Below are 11,530 nucleotides of genomic sequence, written 5' to 3'. Positions count from 1 at the left end.
CATCTGCTGCCCTTCTCCTCCTAGTTGGTAGAGGCCGCGGGTTTGGAAGGTGCTGTCAAAGGAGCCTTGGTGTGTTGCTGCAGTGCATCTTGTAGATGGTACACACTGCTGCCACTGTGCGTCGGTGGTGGAGGGAGTGAATGTTTGTAGATGGGGTGCCGATCGTGCGGGCTGCTTTGTCCTGGATGGTGTGGAGCTTCTTGAGTGTTGTTGGAGCTGCACCCATCCAGGCAAGTGGAGAGTATTCCACCACACTCCTGACTTGTACCTTGTAGATGGTGGACAGGCTTTGGGGAGTCAGGAGGTGAGTTACTCGCCTCAGGATTCCTAGCCTCTGACCTGCTCTTGTAGCCACGGTATTTATATGGCTACTCCAGTTCAGTTTCTGGTCAATGGTAGCCCCTAGGATGTTGATCGTGGGGGGATTCAGCGATGATAATGCCTTTGAATGTCAAGGGGAGATGGTTAGATTCTCTCTTGTTGGAGATGGTCATTGCCTGGCACTTGTGTGGCGCGAATGTTACTTGCCACTTATCAGCCCAAGCCTGGATATTGTCCAGGTCTTGCTGCATTCCTACAGGGACTGCTTCAGTACCTGAGGAGACGCGAATGGTGCTGAACATTGTGCAATCATCTGCGAACATCCCCATTTCTGACCTTATGATTGAAGGAAGGTCATTGATGAAGCAGCTGAAGATGGTTGGGCCTTGTCCACGTAGCTAATTTCATCATGATCATGCAGTTAACAGGGTTCGGGCCCAGGCAGGGCTTTCACTAACATGGCCTGTAGGAACACAGGCCACTCGGCCCCTCGAGCCAGCCCCGCCATTCAACAGAATCATGGCTGAACTGATTAATCCACATTCCCGCCTATCCCTCGATAACATTCCACCCCCTTGCTTATCAAGAATCTATCTACCTCTGCCTTCGAAATATTCAAAGACTCTGCTTCCACTGCCTTTTGAGGAAGAGAATTCCAAAGACTCACGACCCTCTGAGAGAAAAAAGTTCTCCTCATCTCTGTCTTAAATGGGCAACCCCTTATTTTTAAACAGTGACCCCTAGTTCGAGATTCTCCCACAAGGATCCTTTCCACATCCACCCTCTCAAGACCCCTCAGGATCTTATATGTTTCAATCAAGTCGCCTCTTACTCTTCGAAACTCCAGCGGATACAAGCCGAGCCTGTCCAATCTTTCCCCGTAAGACAGCCCGCCCATTCCAGGGATTAGTCGAGTAAACCTTCTCTGTACTGCCTCCAACACATTTACATCCTTCCTTAAATAAGGAGACCAGTACTATACACAGTACTCCAGATGTGGTCTCACCAATGCCCTGGTATAACTGAAGCATAACCTCCCTACTTTTATATTCGATTCCCCTCACGATATACGATAACATTCCATTAGCTTTCCTAACCACGTGCTGTGCCCGCTTACTAACCTTTTGCAATTCATGCACCGGGACATCCCAGATCCCGCTGCGTCTCGGAGCTCTGCAGTCTCTCACCATTTTGATAATATGCCTCTTTTTCATTCTTCAGGCCAAAATGGACAATTTCACATTTTTCCACGTTGCACTGGGACGGCACTGACTCCACCTCGCGTCCTATTTCCCTGTTCTGTGTACCACCAGCAGTGTGATTTGACCCCGGGTTTCCTTTATGTCCTCTCTCTTGCGCAGTTGAATGTGAGGAGTTCTTTGACCAGATATCGGGACATGTCATGACTCCTGAGTACCCCAGGCCATACCCTCCGAATCTCCGATGTAACTACAGCCTCAGAGTGGAGAACGGTCTTGTCATAAGCTTGGAATTCCTGGACATCTTCGAGATCGACACCCACCCCGAGGTCCACTGCCCCTACGATGGCTTGATGGTGAGACGAATGGCTACCCGTGACCTGGATAAGTAGGCCCCGCCCCTCCCTCCGCCACAAACAGCTCCGGTGCAAAGCAGCTTCTAGGCCGAGGCGCCGTCGCACGACTGCCCGTTGTGTTGAACTGATCTCACTTAATGTATTAGAGGGAGCTTTACTCTGTATCTAACCCCCGTGCTTGTATCTGTACTGGGAGTGTTTGATGGGGGAACAGCACTGTCAGCTGAACCGCGTTGCTGCAACCAGCGCTCAGCAATCCAATCAGGCAGCAGCCAACCCCGTGCTGTGCCTGCCCCCGGGAGTGTTCGATGGGGACAGTGTCGAGGGAGATTTACTCTGTATCTAACCCCCACCCATCCCCACCCCGTGCTGTACCTGTCCTGGGAGTGTTTGATGGGGGACAGTGTAGAGGGAGCTCTACTCTGCATCTGGTGGGACGTTGCATGTACACTGACGTTGGAGAGCTGCGGTGTCGTGAGTCGTGAGTTAATCCCGTCTTTACCTTTTCCCCCCCGCGGGCGCAGATCGAATACGGGGACACCGTGGAGGGACCGTTCTGCGGGAAGGAGAAGCCAAGGCTGATGGATACGCAGAGTAACGCAGTCACCCTCCTGTTCAACACGGACGGCTCCGGAACTGGTCGGGGCTGGAAGTTGCACTACACCACCGACCGTAATGCTTTCATCTCTCCGTTTCCTCGGCATCCTGCCCCTCCAGCCGATTGCGGATATCATTTCGCGGGCAAGTCCATTTGGACTTTTTTTCCCCCCCTGCTCTAACCGCCTCCTTCTCTTCCTCCCTGTGCAGGCATAAGGTGCCCCGATGTTCCCAAACTGGAGCACGGGACGATTCATCCCGAGCAGCGGCACTACCTATTCCTGGATCGCATGACATTGACCTGTGATGTCGGCTACAAGATTATGAAGGTGCCGGGACTTTACGGACAAACCTTACGCCCATTCTTTGCTTCATTTACTGGCTGACTTGTGGCCCGTACCCTCTGAGAGAATGAGGAGGAGGTCCATTCGGCCCCACTATCTCTCTCTCGAGAGCCTGTTACACAGGAACAGGAGGAGGCCCACTCAGTCCCTCGCGAGACTGTGACACAGTTCTGGACTCCCTCGCACCCGCGGAAACAGTTTCTCTGGATACACCCTACTAAATGCTCTAAGCATCTTCAACCACCTTCATGACAACACCCCTTAATCCTTGAGACCTGAGGCATTGTTAGAAAGGGAGTGCAGTGCAAGATCCAAGACTACAAAGATACGGGGCATCGGCGAGACCACACCTGGGGGGTTCACAGTGTGCAGTTTTGCATCTCCCTGTCTGAGAACGAACCTCCTCCACCCTCCCCTACCATCCCTCCCTACCTCTGTAACCTCCTCCAGCCCCCTATGACCCTCCGAGATCTCTGCGCTCCTCCACTCCCGGCCTCTTGCCCATCCCCCGATTCCCACCGCTCCGCCTGGGGCCCTGAGCTCTGGAATTGCCTCCCTGAACCTCTCCGCCTCTCTCTCTCTCTCTCTCCCTCTCTCTCTCCTCCTGAAAATCGACCTCCTTGTCCCACCTCTCACTCGCCTGTCTCTTAATCTCTGCTCAGGCCGCTCTGGGTGAAATTTCTCTCTGATTTACGCGCTCGTGAGGGCACCCTTGCATGTCTTGCCACACTGCGGGCGCCGTTTATACGTTGAGGTTGCTGCCCGCGAACCTAACTTCAGATAACGTGGAAACGTCTGCGGAGAGGAGTTTTTTTGAAACCCCCCCCCCCCCCCCCCCCAACTTTCCGCTGAATTGTGTCTTCTGCGCAGATCGACAAGGAGCTAAAGCATTTCAGCAGCGTGTGCACGGAAGACGGGGTCTGGAACAAGGACGTCATTCCGACATGCCAAAGTAAGTCCTGGAGTAACTTGCAAGCGCGGAAAGGGGGCCATTCGGCCTGTCGAGCCCCTGCCGGCTCTGCACGGAGCTGTGCGGTCAGTCCCTAGTCTTGTCCGAGGCTCGTGCTCAGGGCCCTGCTCGCAAAGGGCGGGAGAATGTACAGCAGGGAGGCAGGCCCATTGGCCCGTCAACTCTGTGCTGGCTCCTTTTGAGAAAATTCACCCTTCGTTAATGCATCCTTCCAAGCTCGGTCCCGGCCCCGTTCGATCTTTTGGCGACGCTTCTTGCTCGTTTTAACGGACTCGCCGATAATCCCTCCCCCGCTCCTTCTGGCCTCTTGCAGTTATCGACTGTGGCCAGCCGAAGACCCTGGATAACGGGAACTGGCAGCTGGTGAGCGGGAGTTCGGTGAGGAACGGTTACCTGGCCCAGATCAAGTACTCGTGTGACAAGCGGTACAGAATGGAGACGCAGGGGAGTGGTGAGTGCGGCAGGTGGGAGGGGAGGGAGGGAGAGGGAGAGGGATGGCAGGGAGGGATGGGAGGGAAGGTGGCCGGAAGGAGGGAGGGAGGGAAGGGAGGAGAATGGGGGAGAGAGAGAGAGAGAGAGGGGAGAGAGGTGGGAGGGACAGAGGGATGGGAGTGAGGGATGAGAGAGAGATGGGAGGGAGGGTTGGGAGCAGGGAGGAAAGGATAGGTGCAGAGAGGGAGGGAAGGGTGGATGGAGGGATGGGTGGATGGAGGGAGGGAAGGGTGGATTATTACCACCATCTATCTATTTGGCATCCCATCGGTCATTGAGTCAATTCTGCATCAACTTGTTCACCTACCGGTAGCTTATTAAACTGACCCATGCACCTATCACACTCTCTCCGTCGCTCTCTGTCCCTCTCTCAGTCTCTCTCTCTGTCTCTCTCCCTCTCTGTGTGTCTCTCCCTCTGTTTCCATGTCTCAGTCTCTCTCTGAGTCTCTCTCTCTATCTCTCTTTCTCTGTCTCCGTGTCTCAAGCTCTCTCTGAGTCTCTCTCTCTATATTGCTCTCTGTCTCTCTCTTTCTCTCTCTTTGTCTCCATGTCTCAGTCTCTCTCTCTGTCCCTCTCTCTCTGTCTCTGTGTCTCAGTGTCTCTCTGAGTCTCTCTCTCTATCTCTCTCTTACTGTCTCCGTGTCTCAGCCTCTCTGTTTCTGTCTCTCTCTGTCTCCGTGTCTCAGTCTCTCTCTCTGTGTCTCTCTCTCTATCTCTCTCTCTCTCTCAGTCTCTCTCTGTGTCTCTCTCCCTCTCTGTGTGTGTGTCTCTCTGTCTCTGTGTCTCAGTCTCTCTCTCTCTCTCTGTCTCTCTCTATCTGTCTCCGTGTCTCAGTCTCTCTCTCTGTCGCTCTCTCTCTGTCTGTCTCTGTCTGTCTCTCTCCCTCTGTGTGTCTCTCTCTCTCTGTCTCTGTGTCTCAGTCTCTGTCTCTGTCTCTCTCCCTCTCTGTGTGTCTCTCTCTCTGTCTCTGTGTCTCAGTCTCTCTCTCTGTCTCTCTCCCTCTGTGTGTGTGTCTCTCTCTCTCTCTGTCTCTGTGTCTCAGTCTCTCCCTGTCTCTCTCTCTCTATCTCTCTCTCTGTCTCCGTGTCTCAGTCTCTCTCTCTCTCTGTCTCTCTCTATCTCTCTCTGTCTCTGTGTCTCAGTCTCTTTCTCTCTGTGTCTCTCTCTATCTCTCTCTGTCTCTGTGTCTCAGTCTCTTTCTCGCTCTCTATCTCTCTCTCTCTCTCTCTGTCTCCGTGTCTCAGTCTCTCTCTGAGTCTCTATCTCTCTCTCTTTCTCTGAGTCTCTCTCTCTATCTCTCTCTCTGTCTCTCCCTCTCTCTCTCTCTTTGTCTCCATGCCTCAGTCTCTCTTTGAGTCTCTCTCTCTGTCCCTCTGTCTCTCTCTGTCTCTGTGTCTCAGTGTCTCTCTGAGTCTCTCTCTCTATCTCTCTCTCTCTGTCTCCGTGCCTCAGTCTCTTTCTCTATCTCTGTCTCTCTGTCTCTGTGTCTCAGTCTCTCTCTCTCTCTCTGTCTCTCTCTATCTGTCTCCGTGTCTCAGTCTCTCTCTCTGTCGCTCTCTCTCTGTCTGTCTCTGTCTGTCTCTCTCCCTCTGTGTGTCTCTCTGTCTCTGTCTCTGTGTCTCAGTCTCTGTCTCTGTCTCTCTCCCTCTCTGTGTGTCTCTCTCTCTGTCTCTGTGTCTCAGTCTCTCTCTCTGTCTCTCTCCCTCTGTGTGTGTGTCTCTCTCTCTCTCTGTCTCTGTGTCTCATCCTCTCCCTGTCTCTCTCTCTCTATCTCTCTCTCTGTCTCCGTGTCTCAGTCTCTCTCTCTCTCTGTCTCTCTCTATCACTCTCTGTCTCTGTGTCTCAGTCTCTTTCTCTCTGTGTCTCTCTCTATCTCTCTCTGTCTCTGTGTCTCAGTCTCTTTCTCGCTCTCTATCTCTCTCTCTCTCTCTCTGTCTCCGTGTCTCAGTCTCTCTCTGAGTCTCTATCTCTCTCTCTTTCTCTGAGTCTCTCTCTCTATCTCTCTCTCTGTCTCTCCCTCTCTCTTTGTCTCCATGCCTCAGTCTCTCTTTGAGTCTCTCTCTCTGTCCCTCTGTCTCTCTCTGTCTCTGTGTCTCAGTGTCTCTCTGAGTCTCTCTCTCTATCTCTCTCTCTCTGTCTCCGTGCCTCAGTCTCTTTCTCTATCTCTGTCTCTCTGTCTCCGTGTCTCAGTCTCTCTCTGTGTCTCTCTCTATCTCTCTCTGTCTCTGTGTCTCAGTCTCTTTCTCTCTGTGTCTCTCTCTATCTCTCTCTGTCTCTGTCTCTGTGTCTCAGTCTCTTTCTCGCTCTCTATCTCTCTCTCTCACTCTGTCTCCGTCTCTCTGTCTCTCTCTGAGTCTCTATCTCTCTCTCTCTCTCTGAGTCTCTCTCTCTATCTCTCTGTCTCTCCCTCTCTCTCTCTTTGTCTCCATGCCTCAGTCTCTCTTTGAGTCTCTCGCTCTGTCCCTCTCTCTCTCTCTCTGTCTCTGTGTCTCAGTGTCTCTCTGAGTCTCTCTCTCTATCTCTCTCTCTCTGTCTCCGTGCCTCAGTCTCTCTCTGAGTCTCTCTCTCTGTCTCTCTCTCTTTGTCTCCGTGTCTCAGTCTCTCTCTCTCTCTCGCTCACTGTCTCCGTGTCTCAGTCTCTCTGTGTGTGTGTGTGTCTCTCTCTCTGTTTCCATGTCTCAGTCTCTCTCTGAGTCCCTTTCTCGATCTCTCTCGCTCTCTCTGTCTCCGTGTCTCAGTCTCTCTCTGTGTCTCTCTCTATCTCTCTCTCTCTGTCTCTGGGTCTCAGTCTCTCTCTATCTCTCTCTCTGTCTCCGTGTCTCAGTCTCTCTCTGTGTCTCTCTCTATCTCTCTCCTTCCGTCTCCCTCGCTCTCTCTCTCTCCTCCCCCCTCCCTCCCTGTCTCTCCCCCTTTCCCCTGGGTGTATTTTTTTGGGGTGATATTCTCAGTGCTTTCCTCTCTGTGATATTACAGGGTTGTACACCTGCAGTGAGTCCCGACGTTGGGTCAACGAAGAGGTGGGCATGACGATCCCTTACTGTGCGCCAGGTAAGAGGCCCTTTCCCTGTCAGGACCGGTCAGGGAGATGGGGGTGGGTCTCAGACTGGCATGGGTGGGGCAGATTGTGCCAGGACTGGTCAGGGAGGTGGGTAACCCACCTCCGAACCTGTAACGCTAATATTCCCGTTTCCTAAATCCGGCCCTCTCTCCCTCCATCCCTCCCGCACTGCCTCCCTCCTTTCCTCCCTCCATTCCTCTCTCCCTTCATTCTGCTCTCCCTCCATCCTTCTCTCCACTCCTCCATCCCTCACTCCAGCCTTCCCTTCATCCATCCTAACTCCCTTCATCCCTCTCTCTCCCAAACTTCATCCCTCTCTCTCTTCCTCCCTCCCTCTCTCCCTCCATTGTTCCCTTCCTCCATCGCTCCCTCCCTTTCTCCCTCCCTCCATCCCTCCTTCCATCCTTCCCTTCTCTCCCTCCCTCCCTCTCTCCTTCCCTCTCTCCCTCCCTGCCTCTCTCCCTCCCTCTCTCCTTTCCAATCCTCCATCCACCCATCTCTCCCTCCTTCCATCCCTCCCTCACGCCCTCTCTCTCCTCCCTGCCTCTCTCCCTCCCTCCCTCTTGGTGTTTTAACTCAGCTGCAACCTTCAACCGGGGCATCATTATTTGCCTGTGTCGCCCCCTCCCCTCACCTACCCCCTCTCCCTACCCCCTCAGGACCCTCAAACCCTCCGAACTCTACCCCCCTCCCACCACTCCCCTCACTGAACGTCCCGTTCCATCGACCCTGGAGGGGCCCGAGGCAAGATGCCCCAGTGTACCTCCACACGGGCCGAAACCCAGCCCCACCGTCCGCAGCCGTCCCATCGATGCAGCAGAGGAGGTGGCCATTTGGCCCACCATCCCTCTGCTAGCCCATTGGAAGAGCTGCCCCATTTGCCCACTTGCCCCTCTGCCCCCTCCCCAATATCCCTGCAAATATTTCCAATTCCCGCTAGCAAGTCCCAACGGAACCCGCTTCCGCCATACTCTCAGGCAGCGCGTCCCAGATCCCGAGAACTCTCTTGGTCGGAAAACATTCCTCATCTTTTTCCCCCTTCTTCTGGTGCTTTTTCCGATTCTGTTCGATCCGTGTACCTCCGATCACCGAGCCTCCCGCACCCCCCGGAAACGTTTTTCCCTTCTTTACTCCATCAAAAAACCTGCCTGATTGCAAACGCCCCGATTAAATTTCCTCTTAACCTTCACTGCTCTAAGGAGAACAAACTGCCTGCTTCTCCCAGTCGCTGAGCAACGACCAAACTCCCTCATCCCCGGGACCGTTCTCTTAAATCTACTCCCTATCTCTGTAACCTCCTCTAACCCCCTCCAACCCTCCCTTTCTCTGTAACCTCCTCCAGCCCCTGACAACCCTCCCTATCTCTGTAACCTCCTCCAGCCCCCTACAACCCTCCCTATCTCTGTAACCTCCTCCAGCCGCCGACAACCCTCCCTATCTCTGTCACCTCCTCCAGCCCCCCACAACCATCCCTATCTCTGTAACCTCCTCCAGCCCCCTAAAACCCTCCCTATCTCTGTAACCTCCTCCAGCCCCTGACAACCCTCCCTATCTCTGTAACCTCCTCCAGCCGCCGACAACCCTCCCTATCTCTGTCACCTCCTCCAGCCCCCCACAACCATCCCTATCTCTGTAACCTCCTCCAGCCCCCAACAACCCTCCCTATCTCTGTCACCTCCTCCAGCCCCGACAACCCTCCCTATCTTTGTAACCTCCTCCAGCCCCCGACAACCCTCCCTATCTCTGTAACCTCCTCCAGCCCCCGACAACCCTCCCTATCTCTGTAACCTCCTCCAGCCCCCTACAACCCTCCCTATCTCTGTAACCTCCTCTAACCCCCTACAACCCTCCCTTTCTCTGTCACCTCCTCCAGCCCCCTACAACCCTCCCTATCTCTGTAACCTCCTCCAGCCGCCGACAACCCTCCCTATCTCTATCACCTCCTCCAGCCCCCAACAACCCTCCCTATCTCTGTAACCTCCTCCAGCCCCTGACAACCCTCCCTATCTCTGTAACCTCCTCCAGCCCCTGACAACCCTCCCTATCTCTATCACCTCCTCCAGCCCCCAACAACCCTCCCTATCTCTGTCACCTCCTCCAGCCCCCGACAACCCTCCCTATCTCTGTAACCTCCTCCAGCCCCCGACAACCCTCCCTATCTCTGTAACCTCCTCCAGCCCCCGACAACCCCCCCTATCTCTGTAACATCCTCCAGCCCCCTACAACCCTCCCTATCTCTGTAACCTCCTCTAACCCCATACAACCCTCCCTATCTCTGTAACCTCCTCTAACCCCCTACAACCCTCCCTATCTCTGTAACTTCCTCCCAGACACCTACAAATTGGTCTGTCTGATGCCCCTGTTTGAGGTGGGGGGGTTTTTTTTTTTCGACATTCCCTTAAATGAGGGCTCACCAGGCTGGTTCCTGGGATGAGGGGACCGTCCCGTGTGGAGGGATTGAGGAGAATATTCCCCGGAATAAGAAGAATGGGAGGGCGTTGGACATTCACTCGGAGGGCTGGGATTCATTGGAATTCCCGTATTTGAGGGCATTCAAACGGGGGGGGGGGGGGAATTGAGGGATAGGGCGGGCCGTTGGAGTCAGGGCTGCAGATCGGCCGTGCGAGGGATCGAGGGGGGGGGGTAACCCGCGTCCATTCTTGTTTGTAAGTAACGCCATCTTTTTCCTGCCTCCTCCTCACTCATTCTCTCTCTCTCCCTCTCTCTTGCAGTGTGCGGGAAGCCGGACCACCCAGTGAGTAAAGGGACAGGGAGGATATTCGGAGGCTCCCCAGCGCCCCAGGGAAGCTTCCCCTGGCAGGTGTACCTGAGGTCAGAGAGCGGGGGCAGGTCAGGGGGCATCCTGATCGATCACCAGTGGGTCCTGACGGCTGCCCACATCTTCTACCCCAAGGGCTCGGCCGAGCCGACCAAGGAGGATCTGGCACGTTACCAGGTCTACATGGGCAACAACTCGCTGGAGGAGCTCGTGCGCTCGCCCAGCTTGCCCATCGAGCAGGTTTTCTTGCACGAGGCCTACAGCGGAGAGTCGCCCCAGTACTACAACGACATCGCCCTGATCAAGCTGGCCCAGCCGGTGCGGCTGTGCCAGGGGGTGGCGCCCATCTGCCTGCCCACCGCCGGGGACGCCGCCCTCTACAAAGCCACGCTGCTGGGCTACGTGGCGGGCTGGGGCGTGACCCAGGCCAACACGCTGCTGAACGAACTCCAGTACGTGGGCCTGCCCGTGGCGGAGCAGGCCACCTGCTCCCGCGCCATGCGGCGGGCGCAGGCCGGGGCTAAGCAGCCGCATCTGCAGCTGACCGGGGGCATGTTCTGCGCGGGCAGCGGCCTGGGGTCGAAGGACGCGTGCCAGGGCGACAGCGGGGGGGCCTTCTCTGTCCACCCGGTGGGCGAGGATGTCTGGTATGCCACCGGCATCGTCTCTTGGGGTCTGGGCTGCGGCAAGAGAGGGACGTACGGGGTCTACACCAGAGTGTCCGAGTACCGAGACTGGATTGACCAAGTCATGGCCACTGGCTGAGAAAGAGGGAGTCGCAAACACACCCACGCGCGCGCGCACACACACACACACAAGCACACACACAGTGCCTCCCCACAACACAAGCCTCCTCCCACTCCCCTCTCTCCGTCTCACCCCATCCGCAACCCCCTCCGTTCCTCTGTCCCTCATCTCTTAATCCAGCTTTCTCCCCCTCCGTAAACACGTCTCCGCTCTTCCCCTCATCCCACTCCCCATGGTAGCGAGTTCCACATTCTCCCCACTCTCCGGGCAAAGATGTTTCTCCCGAATTCCCAATTGGATTTATCAGCGACTGCCTTATATTGACGGCTCCCCCACCCCTACCCCCGCTGGAGTTCTGGTCTCGCCTGCAAGGGGAAAAATCTTTTTAAGATGAGTTATGAGTTGATAGTTACTGAGAATGTTTGATGGGGACAGTGTAGAGGGAGCTTTACTCTGTATCTAACCCCTGTGCTGTACCTGTCCTGGGGAGTGTTTGATGGGGGACAGCGTAGAGGAAGAGATTTTCTGCATATTATTATCTAGCTCACGATTCAATCAGCCTTGAATAAAATGTGAATGGAAAACTTTGTCGACTATATCTTTCCAATGATTCATTCAATACATGATTATACAGTTTGCAGATGACACAAAGCTGGGTGGGAGTGTA

General features: G+C 54.8%; 1 protein-coding gene across 1 annotated transcript in view; it reads left to right on the top strand.

Annotated features, from left to right (window-relative positions):
• Positions 1–11,447, top strand: part of LOC137362765 (complement C1r-A subcomponent-like) — an 18,811-nt gene extending 7,364 nt beyond the window's left edge. Inside the window, exons 5-11 of the mRNA XM_068027010.1 lie at positions 1,683–1,876; positions 2,401–2,548; positions 2,684–2,802; positions 3,688–3,769; positions 4,101–4,238; positions 7,253–7,327; positions 10,070–11,447. Coding sequence (XP_067883111.1) covers positions 1,683–1,876; positions 2,401–2,548; positions 2,684–2,802; positions 3,688–3,769; positions 4,101–4,238; positions 7,253–7,327; positions 10,070–10,881 — 1,568 coding nt within the window. The 3' untranslated portion in view covers positions 10,882–11,447. The remainder of the gene's footprint in view (positions 1–1,682; positions 1,877–2,400; positions 2,549–2,683; positions 2,803–3,687; positions 3,770–4,100; positions 4,239–7,252; positions 7,328–10,069) is intronic.
• The last annotated feature ends 83 nt before the right edge of the window (positions 11,448–11,530 follow it).

Source organism: Heterodontus francisci, unplaced genomic scaffold, assembly GCF_036365525.1.
Source record: "Heterodontus francisci isolate sHetFra1 unplaced genomic scaffold, sHetFra1.hap1 HAP1_SCAFFOLD_845, whole genome shotgun sequence".
In the NCBI taxonomy this organism is placed as follows: Eukaryota; Metazoa; Chordata; class Chondrichthyes; order Heterodontiformes; family Heterodontidae; genus Heterodontus; species Heterodontus francisci.
This window is presented reverse-complemented; position numbering and strand designations above follow the sequence as displayed.